This window comes from Rhipicephalus microplus, chromosome 3, assembly GCF_043290135.1.
Source record: "Rhipicephalus microplus isolate Deutch F79 chromosome 3, USDA_Rmic, whole genome shotgun sequence".
Lineage (NCBI taxonomy): Eukaryota > Metazoa > Arthropoda > Arachnida > Ixodida > Ixodidae > Rhipicephalus > Rhipicephalus microplus.
In genome coordinates this window covers 13,333,180-13,349,226 of record NC_134702.1, presented here as the reverse complement: position 1 = coordinate 13,349,226, position 16,047 = coordinate 13,333,180, and the positions used below count along the sequence as shown (strand labels likewise).

The following is a 16,047-nucleotide window of genomic DNA, read 5'->3' as shown; positions in this document are numbered from 1 at the left end:
AAACTTTGATAATTCAAACTTTCAGTTAATTCAAACAAAATTCAATTTTTTGGTTGGCACTCTATACTTTCAATATATTTAAAAGCCTCTCAAGTCATACTCATAATTTGGTTAATTCATACTTTTTGTGGTTCCATACCGGACAATATCTGCTGCTTCCCACTACTATTTAAAAATTTGTGTGCTTCTATAATCTTAACAGTCTAAAAATGACAAATAAGCTCTTTAGGTCTTAGAGATAAAAGGCTTTGCTAGTAAACAAATGTTCTAAATGAAACACATGTATGGTAAACCGTGATGCTTTTGAACTGGTCTAGAGAGGTTTGAACTGAAGGCACATATATCAAAGAAGCAGTTGAACGATTCACGATTTCTTTAAAATGTCTGATCAGCAGTAAATGGCTAAAAAACTTGTGGAACTTACACCTCTGCTTTTTGACTATTGGGTGCAGTTAGGGTTTAAGAATGCTTAAAAATTTTTTTAATGTGATAAAAAATCAATGCTTAATCATAATGTTCTGTGTAACCTAGCCCAGATTCACATATCTGAGAACTTCTGATAATTCAAACTTCTTGATAAATCAAACAAAATTCAGGGGTCCCTTTGAGTTTTAATTAATGAGAGTCGACTGTATGCTTGCCTTAATATCATTCATCGACAAGCTAGTGAGAGAGAGTCAAATAGTTGTACCGTATTTACTCGCATAATCCTCGCACTTTTTTTGCCGTAAAACCGATGCAAAGTTGGGGGGTGCGAGAATTACGGGGGAAAACTTTCCACGAAAACGTACAGAGCGAAAAAGAAAACAAAGTGGTAGCAAATCGGGATTCTCACACCAGCAATTAACAGCAAGCTTTAAGAAGTATTAATTAAAACTTATCTCAACGATAAAAGCAGAGGTTCAACACAAAGTAAGGTTTATTTGAGAGACAAAAAGTGGAAGCAAAAGGTCGAGAATTAGAATGCCATACACAAAGCTTGTGGGCGTTGCGGGCGTAGCGGTAGTGTTCGTCGCTCAACAGGAGCCCTCAAAAGGTAAGCGTAGGACGTCAATAATGGGCTGATAGCTATTTAACAGAATCGTCCGCAGTTTCCTTCTGAAGAAATAAAGTTTACCATCATTCCCAGCTTTAGGCATACGGCAGGCCCAATGCGTCTTGGTGGCTTTTAGCTGCCGTCACCAGTAGCGAACACAAAACTTGTAGACAAACGGCGGCCCTGTTGCCGTTGTTTAGTGCATGATCTATCACTCGCAACTTGAAGCAGCCGTGTAGCTTCAGTATCGCCCCATAACGAGTCAAAATTACCGACACAACATACAAAACGCCGCAATGCGCACTGGCCACTTCGGCTTGGCTTAGATTGAATTGAAAATCCGTGCAATAGTACGCTTGATGCTGAAAAAAATGGCGCGCGCTATCATCATCTTTGGCTGGAACGAGCAGACGACATTATTGCGGCAGTTTTTCGGGGGTGCGATAATTACTCGAGGAAAAAAAGAAATTGTATTTTTGTTTGGCGATGTGGGGGGTGCGAGAATTATGCGAGTGCGAGGATTACGCGAGTAAATACGGTACTATGACCCCAGAGAAGCCAAAATTGTCTAGGTTTTGTTACACAGTCGTTTTACATTACAGTTGAAAAGAAACCAACTTCAGAGCTCACATTTCTGCCTCTCGGTGAGTGGTCCCCTGCAGCATGCGGAAACACCACAGGCCATTTCCTTGAAGTCGATGTGGTTGTCCCTGTTCTCGTCAAAGGCGTTGAATATCCCTAGAGACAAAACACGCAGCTGCAGTCACCCATACCTAGGCATTGCTAATAATTTCATTTCACCTCCAAGAATATCTTACTTAACATGAAATCCCGAGCAAACGCCCCCTTTTACGGTAAAAGATGGTCGCACAAGATTTGGTGGGGGGCTTGCTTGGTTGTGGTGATGACCAGACCTCAATACGGGGGTTAAAAAGCCGCCAACAAGTGCTTTTAATGAAATGCTTTACTGAGTATGCACGCACTTACTGTTTCTACCGAACTGATGGGAATCGAGTGAAGTTTTATGTTATAACAGGGGAAAAACATATTTGAAATGTTACAACACATCTACAGACTCGGAATTTGGGTTCCTGGTAACCGTCTTACGAATCTGTTGCAAACAACACATTGAAAAGAAAAGGAAGAGGGGAGGCGGGAGGGTGTACTCGCTCGGTCACTGGTGTGTATATTAATCCTCCCAAAATGGGGAAGGGGGTGCTTGTTTGGGATTTTACGGTAGTATGTAGTAGAAATACTACATCCATAGTAGTATTTCTGTGATATACAATTCAATGTATGCATTTTTTTTGTTTTTGTTCAGCACAAGCACCAGTTTGTGATCGTAGTTAGCTCTGACAGTTCTTTTATAGAGATTTTCAGCAGTACTGTTAAGTGGATGGCAACTTACATTTTGGTTTTTACTATACAAAGCCACCCATACAGTAATGGTAAATGTCTCCCAATACATCAAACTAAAAAATATGTTTATGGGTTCACTCTAATACTTTTGCTAGTGAACGTCTACTTAGTATTCAAGCCTATGCTCAAAATGAGCTGAGACACAAGCGACAGGGTACCTTGGCAAAGAACAGGAGGCACAGGTGGTGAAATGAGTGGCCCGAGCATTTCAAGGTCAAAGCGCCCCGTCCGGGATTGAGTCTTGAGTTGCCAGTAGCGTTTCTCCAGCTCTATGATGTCTGTCTCTTCCACTGCACAGCAGCAGGGCATGCACAAACAACTCTAGGACACATTTCACAGGAAGGGGGCAAGGCTTCTATTCCGTAGCAATAGCCAGCTGCTTCTGCAGCTGAACCTCTTTAAAGAAAGCCTGATATAACAGACATGTGGGCATAAGAGACGCCAGTACGCACACATCGAAATGGGGGGTTGATCAGAAAATTAGACCATGATACCCAGCTTATAGGAGACCCCTCAATTGACGAGCGAGAACTGCTCCCTAGAAAATAAAGTTGTTTCTCTCCCTCTCTCTTGCTCCCGAGTGCATCTAATTTGCAAAGAGGTTCTTCTGCAGTTTTATTAGGTCAGTATTTGGGTGCTACGTGCCAACACACATTCCTCTGTAAGTTAAACACCTTGGTCCATACATTCCCATACACTTCATGTTCTATTTAGACATACTCTACAATACATTTAAAAAAAAAAAAGAATCTGTGATGTGGCCACTCACGGTGAGTAACTCCAGCCAGCGTCTGGTAGAAGGTGGGCGTCTCCAGATCGTTGGACAGAGTCACAGATGATGGTTCGTTCAGAAGCCATCTGGTGAGGGAGGTGGCATCTGGGTGCTGCTCAAGCCATTCCTGGAACTCCTCAAAGGTCACTTTCTCACTCTGGATAGAAAAAGAATTGCAAAAATATACGTAACACATCTCAACACAACACTGTACTTTTACACCAACAAGCACAAGTGTAACAAGCAAGGACAAAATGTAATGCACATTAAAAGCACTGATGCAAGCACCAGCTTACTTAAAGAAGCTTTTGTTCTCAGCAAGGAGCAGAATGCTCAAACAAAGAAGTCTCATACGAGCCTGTATTAAAAGACTCAAACATATATTACAAGATATATTTTCTGTATTCCTAAAACGAAATGCAATGTTCACTAAAGAGAGTGGCAGGAAAAGGCAGTATATCTGTGGCAGCACACAGCAGTAGCTACTGAAATTTATTGCAAAGTGCCAACACATAATGTAGACAGACTTTGTTTGAAAGCTTCTCAATTCTGACTGCTATTCTGAACTTAAAACACTGGCATTGGTCTGCACCCTAGAATGAACTAAGGTAGGTACATGCATGCAATCCTTAAATGGTGGCAAGCTAATATAATATGCAGCTTATATTGTAAGTAGATCAAGTATTGGGCTCAAACACAAGTGTTGGGCTCACAAACATGACAAACAAGAAAAAGCACTAACAGAGTTCAGGTTCTCACCAATTATGCATTCTGGAAGCACCTGCATTTTTTCCCATTTTGAATATGCAGAAATAGTGCTGCTGGATATAGCTAAACCTTAAGCACACCCTTGAATAAATGCCAAATGACAGTACCAATTAAAACAACATAATGACAGAAAGAAAGGATCGCATAATTTGTAAACTGCATTAGAACCTACCTGAGTCAACTCATATTTCACAGAGAAGTACTATCCCAGAAAGACACAAGTTTTAGTAGTGTCTGAGGACAGGAAATTTACATTGATAATCCGTCAGTGCTCCAGAGTCCAAGAATCTCACTTGAACACCCAATTTTCGAAACCTGAAACTCTGTTCTTTTTTCCATAACGTCATGGTCAACAACATCCACAGTGCTTCCTATGTTCAAGATAGTGATACTTTGTTACAATTAAGTGCGTGTCACTGCAGTAATCTCAGCCAATGATGCAAATCAACTGTTGAAACTGCTTGCTTACAGCAAATAAATTGCAGTAACAACTTGCCATTTCAGATTTCACCAGACCTGGAAAAAGGTCTGAATTAAGCAAATGCCGAATTATCAAAAGTATCAAAAAAAAAAAACAATTAAGAAATCGTGGCTACATCAACAGACTTTCATATTCTTGAAGATTATGTAGATCTAATATTTATTTTTCATAAGGGCAGAGAATTTGCACAATCCTGCAACTTTGTTATCAATGCAGCTATCAATGCACACAGCACTGCCTAGTCTCGGTAGTCTGTGGACGCTTTTTTCGCTCTTTTGTGCCACACATTTGTGGCGCTTCACACGCCGCGCCCTCCGAGAACCATTCAAATTAACCGGGTTGTAACCGAATACAACCAAATTAATGAGAGTTTGACAGCATTAAACAGAGAGCATGCTAGCCGGGACCAGAAAACACATCTGAATCCTTTGATTTTTTTTTAATTAATAGGGATTGAATCGACAAGCTTTCACTGTACTACATGACACTGCTCACAGATTTCGTAGTACAGTCATGTAGCTAGCAATCTAACCTGCTGTTTACTTAACCTAATAGCTGCCAATGACATCATTGGTCAAGAAAATTACCGCACGGAAGGAAGCAGACAGTGGTCTCTTAAACATCCTCTACATTAGGTGCACAACTTAAAAACCCAATCTCTCTACATGTTACCCAAGTTTACCAGAATCCTGCGCAGCACAAGCTGTGCAAACCAGAACAAATATTTGAAGCCCAAATTCACATTGAGAAGAATTGTCGCTCTGTGACAACACTAAACCAATGCCCCCCCCCCAAAATAAACCTTACCAAGAGCCACAACACATTAGAGAAAAAGAGAGACAAGTGCCACACCTCTAGAAAGCAGTCAGCCACCGCCTCGGGAATGAAACCGCCATCGCAGGCAAGCACCAGCTTGATCATGTCATTTTTGTGGATGTGTGTGCCTCCTTCGTTTGCATACAGGTTGAAAATAACTGCAAACACAACAGAGACAAAGGTGGGGAAGGGGGACACCAGGAACCATGTACACATTTCCACCTTTCCAGCGAGCACTCAAATCTTCGTGTATTTCCTCCCTCAAAAAAATGACGAGGCCAGAAAGGATGTGCAGCCAGCATGCTTCTTTCTACCAGTGTTGACATGCAGTCACCGGAATGTTGCACCAAGATCGTTCACATCAAGTGTAGCAACTGAACTAAGCCACTTAACACACGAAGTGATCGGCAAGCTCGAACGGAAGATAGTGATCCAGCAGCCAGACAGGCATCAACTGTGAAGGAGATAGCGTCTCGAGCATGTCGAATGGAAGGAGAAAAGCAGTGTTTGGAAATTCGGAAAGAAAAAGAATGGAGCAACGAGCTAGCAAATGTGTTAGTCCAGAAAAATAGCGCAGGATGGGTGGGTCGTAAGACCATGCATTCATGTAACCTAATAAAAGAAGGAATGATCGAAACCAAGCAAAGATAAGGGAAAGGTTGAATACAGGAAAGTCAGAGGAGTCATCTATGAAACGAAGGCAGGCTATGCGAACAAATTGGTAGGAAGTGGTGCAGTGGTACACACATCGGATGCGCTCCTCGCGGGTGCCTCGTGTGAGCAGCACCAGGCCACAGAGTAGGTCCTTGAACGTGATGCCCTTGCTCGTGCCACCACATGCCTGGAAGATGTGCTGGACACAGACAAGAATCGATGCGGAACCTCAGTGAAGATTTGGAAAAGCGCCTCATTTACGCACAATCACTAAAAAGAAGTGAGTGCACCGAGTAGAGTGCAGGAACAGTAAATGGCTTTCAATCACATTTGGCTGAAAAGCCTGAGGCACAGCACGCTCCCGCGAAAGGAAGCAGCGAAAGGCAAAACCATAATTCTGGTTTGGTGAGGTTACCAAGTTGCACACTGCACATAAAACAGGCACACATGATGGCGACTAAAAAGTGCCACAATATATTTATGTAAAATATCTGTGGTCAGCTTCGACATTGCAGTTTCCTTTCAATAAGAACAATCGTGAAACTCTCAACAAGAACACAACCACTGTAAAGGGTGTGTTACTCAGTAACTAATGCAAATGCCCCCAGAAGTTTTGACATTAAACAATAAAACCGTTCATATATAAGGAGAGGAGGGAGAGGGGCAGAGCAATATTTTTCTTCCTGGTTGTTAGAAGCCATATCTCTAAGACAACACACAAATTTACAAAACAGCACTCTTGATGAAGTTTTCGAAGACAAAGCAGCTGCTGCAGTAATTATCGTAACAGGCATGCAAGAGGTTCACAAATACAATTTTTATCCCCTTAGGTCCATCAAAACAGGCACTGCTACTATCGACTGAATGCAAATTGCAACGAAATTCCACTACAGCCAAACTTAGTAGCATGGACTGTCGAAGTCCTGGCAAAGCCAAAGTACTGATAGCTGTTATATCCTTGTTAGATTCTTAAATGACACCCAAAAAAAGCTTGTACTTTTGCATGTTACTCCTGACAAGCGATAATGGCTTTTATTAATTTTGTTTTCCAGAATTGTTATTAAAAATGGTTATTTTGGCGAGCTTCTCATGACACTCCTGTTTGTATTCAAAACATCAAATTATGCACAAAGCTTCCTCTGTACTTACACTATCTACAAAGACCAGGCTTTTTTCGAGGTCTCCAGTTTCCTTGCAGCTGGCTTATATAAATAACATTAGTATAACTGGCTTTGTGAGCCAAGACAAGCTGCACATGCTAGCCATCTGTGCGACAATGACGAAGAGAAATACGCATCTTTGTTGTGTGAAAATCAACATGTAATCATGTGCAGTAAGCCCTGCTTTTATACAATGTTGCCCACAGGGTTAAATAAAGGAAAGCTCCAGATATATCTTCATTGGAGCCTTACGGCACATTACCAATACCTCATGTTTATTCATTATCTCATATTTACTCATTCCTTAGGTTAAATTAAGCCAGTAAAAGTTGCTACAAGGGCAATAGCTGTAAATAAGTAAGCAAATAAATAAATAAAAATGAGGCCATAAAATTCCAAGGAATGACACAATCTTAAACTGTACGCAATAGTCTTGTCTCAGAAAAAATGTAAGACAACATCCACTGCACGAAAGATAAGCCTACAGAGGAATTTGCACATGCAAGACAAAGCAACCACTATGTGGGAAGAGAACTGTGATAAGGCAGAACCATCGCAGTAAATGGTAGAAAAGGTCGTATAACATGGTACGTGCCGCACGTAGTAAAAGACACCAGATGATCGAAAAAAAAAAGTAAGCCTTCATAACTATGCAATACCGGCACATGTGTTTCGCAGCCATTGTGATAACACTGTTCAGGCACTGAAGTCTTTACAACGGCCCTACAATCTTGAACCTAGAGTGACTAGGACCACTAGTAGCCAAGTTATATTGATGTTCTAGAGAGTCGGGTTAGTTCCATTTTCATACATACGCTATATGTCAAGGCAGAAACACCTTTCTGCAGTTAAAATTACATTTGCATGACTAATCAACAAAAACTCATTAATAAACTTTAATATTATTCACTAGAAGGCAGTTCACATGAAAAAGTTGTAGTACATGCTAATTTCTGACATACCCATTTTTTAAAGAAATCGCAAAAGTTGCACGTAGTTTGAGATATTCATTGTCGAATTTGAGTGGTGATATCGAGACTGGCGGCGCTCAGGGTCAAGAAATGTGGCCTCTTCGATACGTCAGACCAGAACTATCCACAACAGGGAGTTGCCAAAATTTGAAACAAGGTGCATCGAAGAAGAACTTCTTCAGGAAAATCGGTAAGCATTCCGAAATACACAAGTAGCCAGCTTATTCGTTTGGTGCAATGTGTAGTTCTTATTCGTTTTTTTTTTTTCCCTAAACCATAAACAGGAGCAAAAAACTACTTGGCCCCGCCTGCAAAAAGAAGCACCACAGGGGTGGCCACAGAGTTTTGCGCTTCACAAAGGAAAATGTTGACATCGCATTTTTTTTTAGCACAGCTTAAATTAAACATGAGCACCAAGTGTCACAAGAAAAAATAAAGCAATCTGCAGTGCGACCCAGATTACTTATACCACTTTTCTATATGGACGGGATGCACTCCCATTAAAATTTTGTCATCACCTTGTCACGTGTAGTTCTGGCCGGACATAACTGAGTGGTTGCATTTTTTGCTCACTGTGCAGGGTCAGTTTTGGCGTGAGCCTTAAAACTCGATGATGAATACCTCTAATTACGTGCAACTTTCATGCTTTCTAAGAAATAGATAAGCCATAAACCGGCATGCACTCCCATTTTCTAATATTAACACCTGCCCTCACGTCAGCAACTAAACAATAATGAAAGCGCTTTTGTTAATTACTCACATAAGTCTCATTTCAACATCGGAAAAGTATTTTTGCCTTTACATGGAGTTTGTGTGTGAAAACAACGAAAATTCTTACAGTCATGGAACTTTACTAAACAACAATCTGTATAGTAAAAAAAAAAAACATTCTGTATAAATAACAATTCGACAACATTTGATATGATGAGAAACGTGCAGCACCAAATACTATTCGAGAATGTCTGCCCTATAGAATGCTAATCAATACAAAATATATTACTTGTTTTAAGCATTATTTCTCTGTATTCCCTCATAACCACAAATATGATGGCTCACTATTACTCCTATCACATGGCAAATCTAATGTCACTTGTACGCTGTCACACAAATAGTGAAGTACGCATGTGAGTATGTATGAAATTTGCATTTTCAAATAAAAGTTGCATTTTTCCTAAGCCCACTAACGTACAGTGTGTGCAAGGTGCAACAAATTTAGTTTAACAAGCAAATGAACCTTTGAAAGCCTGGTACTCGCAATAATGCTACTGTCTATTGCGCTGCTGAACCCAAGACTAATTATGCCAAAAATTAGGCAATCATGACAGACTGGCTTACCTCGGCTAGCTTGAGTGGTACAAATTCGCCAAGCACTTCCTTGATGAATGCCTGCCTGGTGATGATGCCACTAAGGTTCGATGCCCTCTTGAAGGCATCTCTTAGCCGCTTCAGCTCAGATTCAGTCACTGCAAGTCAATGGAGAGAGTGCGTGAATGGCACCAGCTTTAAAGCTCTTCTGACCCACCCTCATTACTCTTGTAAAAGCCCTTATCTTCCTTTTTCTTCTCGCAACATCTACCATAACGATTCATTGTCTAATTTATATCAAAGTTAGAAAGTAAATACATTGTAGCGATCAATCAACACACACAAGAAATACGCATCAATATAGCTTTAATCTAAAGGTCATTGTAGCCAGCCTTGCTGTTCTATGGTCTTCCTAATTTTTCCCCAGAGCCTGTTTTCCATCAATGCCGTCACAATACGCATGCTTGATTGTCAACAAAGATTGCTTTGATTGATTAAATATCAGCCATAGAATGCTCATCAGTCATCAGAAATGTGCTTGGCATAAAGCCACAATGTGACACATATGGTCAGCTTTAAAGCATGACCTCATAAAGGGCCGCAACAAAAGCATGTTAATTGATTGATATGTGAGGTTTAACGTCCCAAAACCACCATATGATTATGAGAGATGCCGTAATGGAGGGCTCCAGAAATTTTGACCACCTAGGGTTCTGTAACGTGCACCGAAAACAAAAGCATGTTAAATCAACATGAATGAATAAAGGTATCCTTCAACCCTGTAATGCCAACAAACAGTTATGCCTTCAGAAATATTGCAAGAAAATGCTGATTGTTTTTACTCTTCTTGTGCAGTTCATCTTAAGGAGAATATAAATGAAATTTTGTTTGAGGCATAACATAATTAGTAACAATTGGAAATAATTAATTATTACCATATAATATGAGTCACTGTACCTTTTTTAAAAATTGAAAGAGAAAATAAATGAAAGAGCTTTTGTTCTTCAAAATATGTGAAATCTATAATAGCTGCTTATGAAACCTATTAGTAGCTTTCCGTAGCTTTAATGAGGTATTATATTCAAAGTATCATGTATGATACAGAGGGTATTACAGGGTTAAAATCACTTTTGGCTATTTTAATGGTTATAAATAGAAATATCAAGGCTAAAGATACATTTTATTGAATGCTGTGCCGAATGATCAGTGGCTGCACGTTGGGTAACATCATGAATTTCAAATAAGTATCCAATGAAACGGCAGCCACTTGCAGTAAACTGTTGAAATTTTATTATGCAACAATTCACAAAAGCTATCAAACTTCCATTGCAAGGTACTAGAGCATGTGAATTTTTTTCGTATTAATTATTTTTGTGCAGGAATTACTTTAAAGTTGATTTGATTGATATGTGGGGTTTAACGTCCCAAAACCACCATTTGATTATGAGAGACGCCGTAGTGGAGGCCTCCGGAAATTTAGACCACCTGGGGTTCTTCAATGCGCACCCAAATCTGAGCACACGGGCCTACAGCATTACCGCCTCCATTGAAAATGCAGCCGCCCCACTACTTTAAGAAATTAACATTAGACAAACTAATTATTTTTATGCAGCAACTACTTTAAGTGATTAACATTAGACAAACTCCAGGCTAAACACATTTCAATGGGCCTCATCTTTGTCAGAGTAACGTGCTTGGTGAGCACTTATTGGAATACAATGCAACTCTTGACACACTTAATAAATAATGTGGGGTATGCATGTCAGCCTTCCCTCAGATATTTGATGATGATTTTTTTGTCAGAAAGCCAATTAGGCAACAGCATTCTAACAGAGCGAAGACAGAGATATGCCATAAAACATTCAAAGAGCAAACAGCAGGTTTATAATAAAATCTGTGCATGAAAGAAAGGCAAGCAAGCAGGACCATGAACACAATTAAGAAAAAAATGTTTAGTTTTTAATAGTAACTTACCATAAAAAAGCATAAATTTGTTACCTAGGACAGGTTGCATAGAAAACTAACAATTAAGTGTTTACTAAAAGCAAAACTTTTGCTAAATTTTCAAGTTTCTTTAACCGAAGAGTGCTACATAGCGAGATTTTCAGAGTCGAGTCCGAGTATCAAGAGAATGGTTCAAAAGCCTGATTTAATCAAAGCTGGACAACAAGCTAAATAAAAAAAAGAGAGAAGCTTGTTATTTAATGCAGCATTTAAAGTAAGTCTGAACACACTACTAAGTGGTAAACGTAAAAGTTATTTCCCCACATTGGTCTTCAGTGTTCTAGAACCGAAAGCCTAAGCAGTAAGCCAAGCTGATTCAATGCCTGCTTTGAGAGGCCCAAAGGTACAGGGTTGTCGAAAGTATGGTGGACAACCTGTTATCAAAATTAGAGTGCGAAACTACTAATCGTAGCTTTTCCCTCAAAGCAAAAGCATGCCTCTAATGAGCACACAATGAAGGGCATGATAAAACTTCTATACACTATTTGAAGACGTGGAAATGATGCAGTGACACCCAAAATTCGATAAACATGTAATGTAATATCCCAGCAAGATAAAAGCAGTATAGTCTTCAAAGGCTATGAATGAAGAATGACTCACTCGAATAAGCAAGCAGAGAGTACCCAGTTTAGGGAATCAACTGGGCCAGGTACACAAGGCACCACAACAGCGATTTGGCTGCAGTAATGACAGCTCCCTAGAAGCTGGCCACATAGATTAAGACACTGCAATGTGTCTAGCATTCTGATGATGATATGACAAGCAAGTTTTCCGTATGCCTTGAATTAATCGACCCTCTTCCGACTTGTCTTTGCACAAAATGCCAACTTTGAATAGCTCCATAATACATACTCCAAATATTGTGGATTTATTTCCTACTGATCTAATACAGCTAAAAATAAATCAGGAGTACACGTGCGCAATGGTAGTACAGTCAACAAAACTTTCTCAGTAAAACTAAGGGTTGCACTGTCTTCTCCTGGCAGTGCAAAACAACACCTGCTGGAGATTGCATGCAATAAGCATCAGCCTTGCTTTCCTGATAACGGACAGAGCCACATCTTCATTAAACAAGAAAATGCACACTGCTTTTGGTCATTACTGTAAATGATGCATTCATGACGTTTACTGCAAATACACAACATATAGAACACATAGAAAAGACAAAGACAACTCCAATCGCATCAGTGTTTTATTTGAGCTTTAATGAAAGTATGTTATACCAATGAGGCTGTGTTGTCTTGAATGTATCTTTTGTGTATTTCCTTAGTGTGTGCCACCGTCTATTATGGTGGATATCTATTTTCTTTATAATTATTATAAGGTGAGCTTTAACAGTATGAGGAAATATGCAACATGCTCACATCTCTGAATAAAATCAGTGCAGGATCACCAGCAGTTAAGTAGAAAGATTTGTTAAACGCTCAGCATATCACAGCAATTCTTCAGAACACTGGAATAGCTACGCCAGAAAAACGACTAAGTACGTGCTGAAACGAAATGCGAGATGCTCAAAATGTGTCACCTTCTCGAACTATCTCAGCGGCTATAGAAATGTTGCCAATAAAATGTTTTGGCATTTTATTTACATAATTTTAGGTAAACGAATCCCACAGAGTACTGCTAGTAACTTCTGCTTAAACAAAAATTTTTCATTAAAAATGTTTACAGCAGAGGTTGAAAAAGACGCGCAATCAACATCACAACCACAAGTTCTAAGCTACCATGGAGCAAAACCAACGAATCCAAACGATTGCTAACCGTCCAGCAGATACAAATGATTGATGAGAAGTACAACTTAAAAATGCTAGCACCTAGTTGCCTACGATAACAAAGTAAGCCACATAATTCTAGTTTCGATAAGGTCAGAATAGAAAAAAAAGCTACTTTTGTGACATATTTAACACTTCAGTAACGCCTACCAAATGCGCTTTTGTTTTTACGAGCGCACGTTTTGTTTTTCACAATCGGCAGCTTCAGAACTATAAACATAAGGAAATTCGGCCAGTTCCACTGCGAATGATGAGCTCACTAATGAAGGGTTTTTTCCAATGTTATGCGGTCGAAGTAAGCGCAGAACGAGCGTAATTATGGCACAAAAAGTTTCAGTTCGCGAACAAACTTCGGGCAAGAACGGCTCATTTATGACCGTATAGGGATGATTCACCGCGGGCGGCGAATCATCAGTAGTTATAAAATAAAATGTGTACCAAGCAAACGAAACTTACCTAGGCGATTTACACATTCCCAAAGACATCTAGGAGTAACAGCTGACTAAGCCAGGGGACACGTCCGCTGCCTTAGAGAAAAGCGTTTACTCAGATTACACAAGTAAATCGCGTCAAAGCACTGATAAGTACGTCGGAGTTCAGTCCGCAATCTATTCGCGACGAATACCGGGCATAACTAAAGGGACGAAAAATGTGGACGTTCTGAATGAACGAGTAAACAATCGTGAGATAACAAGCAGCACTACTGGAGCTCGGAAACATATGTCAACGCTAGCGTAAATGTACAGCTCTCCTTGATGTTTGGCCACTATGAAAAAGGCCGCTGTTTGTCCGCAGGTAACTTTTCACGCATTATTACGTAAAATCACCGTCATTTTTCGACAAGTAGTTTAGGCTTAGCGACGCCGATGAGCCCCGTCGAAGGCGAAGTATTACCTCTTTTCGAAGCATCCTCATTGGTAATTGAACAAGGCTTCGAGTCTCTAGCACCCATGGCACACCTCCGTTTTACGGTAGCTCCATACCGAGGCTTCTTCCAGTCATTTGAACGAAAGGAATGCACAACCACTAGCACCGTACTCCAAAATGCTAGCCATGCTGGTTGGTCACATGACTAAACACACGAGTGTTTTTGGTCAGGTGAACGTCGGAGTTGTGCAAGTTGACGGCAGATGTCAGGCTCCTTTGAAACCACTATCATCATCAAATTAGGTATTGTAGGTAATAGCGACTTGCGCTAGTACTAGAACCAAGCGTTTGCACACCTACCTTGCACCTATCGTACATTTACATCGTCGTTCGCGTAGGGCTTCCATCGCGTCGGCGTCTTCTGGCAGCCGCCGCCGCCGTTTTTTTCTATTTCTAATGTCCCTGCTGAAGCACTCCGCACAGATACTGCATCGAATGAAACTTGCGCCCGCGGTGTTTATCACTGAAAATAAATATTTCATCAATAACTGGTTACGGTTATATAGAAATCTTAATTGGTGTTTGCCGCCGGTCTGTTGCCTTCTTCATATTTAGTGGACAGGCGGCGATGTATGGTTTACCCGTTCATGATAATGGTAGTTCTTGTAGACACGAAAAAGTTCTTACGGCCGATATAAACAGCTTTGCTGTTAAAAGAGACTATTTAGTGAGTGGTTCATTCATTCTTTGGGACAAGGAAAGCAGCTTTCTAGATAGAAACCATCGTGAGAAAGCAACTAAACAGAACACACAAGCCCAACAGTAAACTCTTCTGAAGCTTTCTACAGCCATCGTAACGATGCGCCCCTCTGCTTATTATGGGTACCACGTGCAACTGCACTATCTTCTTTTCTAGCGCTCCCAATCCCACACACACACATTTTTCATCACAAAGCTTTGCTGGCTGTAAGCGCGCGCCCTCGCGATTTGTTGTTTTGTGTTCACATTCGCGCATTTTTTTTTTTTTTTTCAGATGGATCCGTATTATAAACTTGCCTACCACCGAGCTCGCATTCATTCAGTTCTAAGTCATCTCTAATTGTCATCTACTAACTGCATTATCACCATTATCACCGCGGTAATGGCACTTCCTGGTTGACGAATGACGTGCAGTGCGCCAAAAGCGCGGAAATCTAGTGAGGAAAGTTGCCAGAGCAGAGTTTTCAAGAAAGACTGCGTGAGCAAGCCAAAATGACGATTACCTTATGTATTGAATTGGTGCGTTCCCTACAGAATTAGGGCATCGACGAACCCTACATAAACATGATGGAAGAACTCTACAGTGGATCCACAGTCATCATAGAGTTCTCCATAAAGAATTAAAGCAGCAGTATCTCAATAAAAAAAAAAAGGTGTATGTAAAGCATGGAGATTTGATCTCTTCAATGCTATATGCCGCAGGTTTACAGGAGGTCTGCAGGGCCCTAGATTGGGAAGAGTTTGGGACAAGAGTTAATGGAGATTTTAGTAACGAGCAATTCACTGATGACATTGCCTTGATGGGCAACTGAGGGGACAGATTACAGTTCATGACTACCGAACTGGACACACAAAGTAGAAGAGTAGGTGTGAGAATTAATATACATAAAACTAAAGTAATGTGCAACAGTCTTCGTAGAAAACAGCACTTTGAGATAGGTAGAGAAATGCCAGAAGTTGTAAAGAAATACGTCTTCTCAGGACAGGTAACTTGAAATGCCGAAAAATTTGAAGGCCTAAAAAAACAAAATTGTGCATAGACATAATGCTGAAAAGTACTTGTTCCATGCTGAAAACCACTGAAATTTCATCTGTTCAGAGGAAAACTGACTAAGACGCAGTGTGGTGTGTTCCCAGAAGGAACAAGCTAATGTCATCTGCAGAGGTGGTTATGTTTATATGTTTGACAAAAATGTAGGTTCTAGACACTATTGGAGGAGTGAGAAGCGAGAATGATGCAACACCACGGTAATGATCACCCCT

General features: G+C 40.4%; 1 protein-coding gene across 6 annotated transcripts in view; it reads right to left on the bottom strand.

Moving 5' to 3' along the window:
* The window catches only part of Usp32 (Ubiquitin specific protease 32), a 77,892-nt gene extending 63,656 nt beyond the window's left edge, over positions 1-14,236 (bottom strand). For 4 of the 6 annotated variants that reach the window (XM_037433185.2, XM_037433190.2, XM_037433186.2 and 1 more), the window contains exons 1-7: positions 14,053-14,235; positions 9,413-9,540; positions 6,040-6,145; positions 5,329-5,450; positions 3,225-3,384; positions 2,614-2,745; positions 1,667-1,774 (exon numbers count right to left, since the gene is read on the bottom strand). In XM_037433185.2, coding sequence (XP_037289082.2) covers positions 1,667-1,774; positions 2,614-2,745; positions 3,225-3,384; positions 5,329-5,450; positions 6,040-6,145; positions 9,413-9,540; positions 14,053-14,110 — 814 coding nt within the window. In that variant the 5' untranslated portion in view covers positions 14,111-14,235. Of the gene's footprint in view, positions 1-1,666; positions 1,775-2,613; positions 2,746-3,224; positions 3,385-5,328; positions 5,451-6,039; positions 6,146-9,412; positions 9,541-14,052 lie in introns of those variants that run through there. The other 2 variants (XM_075888922.1, XM_075888921.1) reach the window with 2 other exon arrangements.
* Between the last annotated feature and the right edge of the window lie 1,811 nt (positions 14,237-16,047).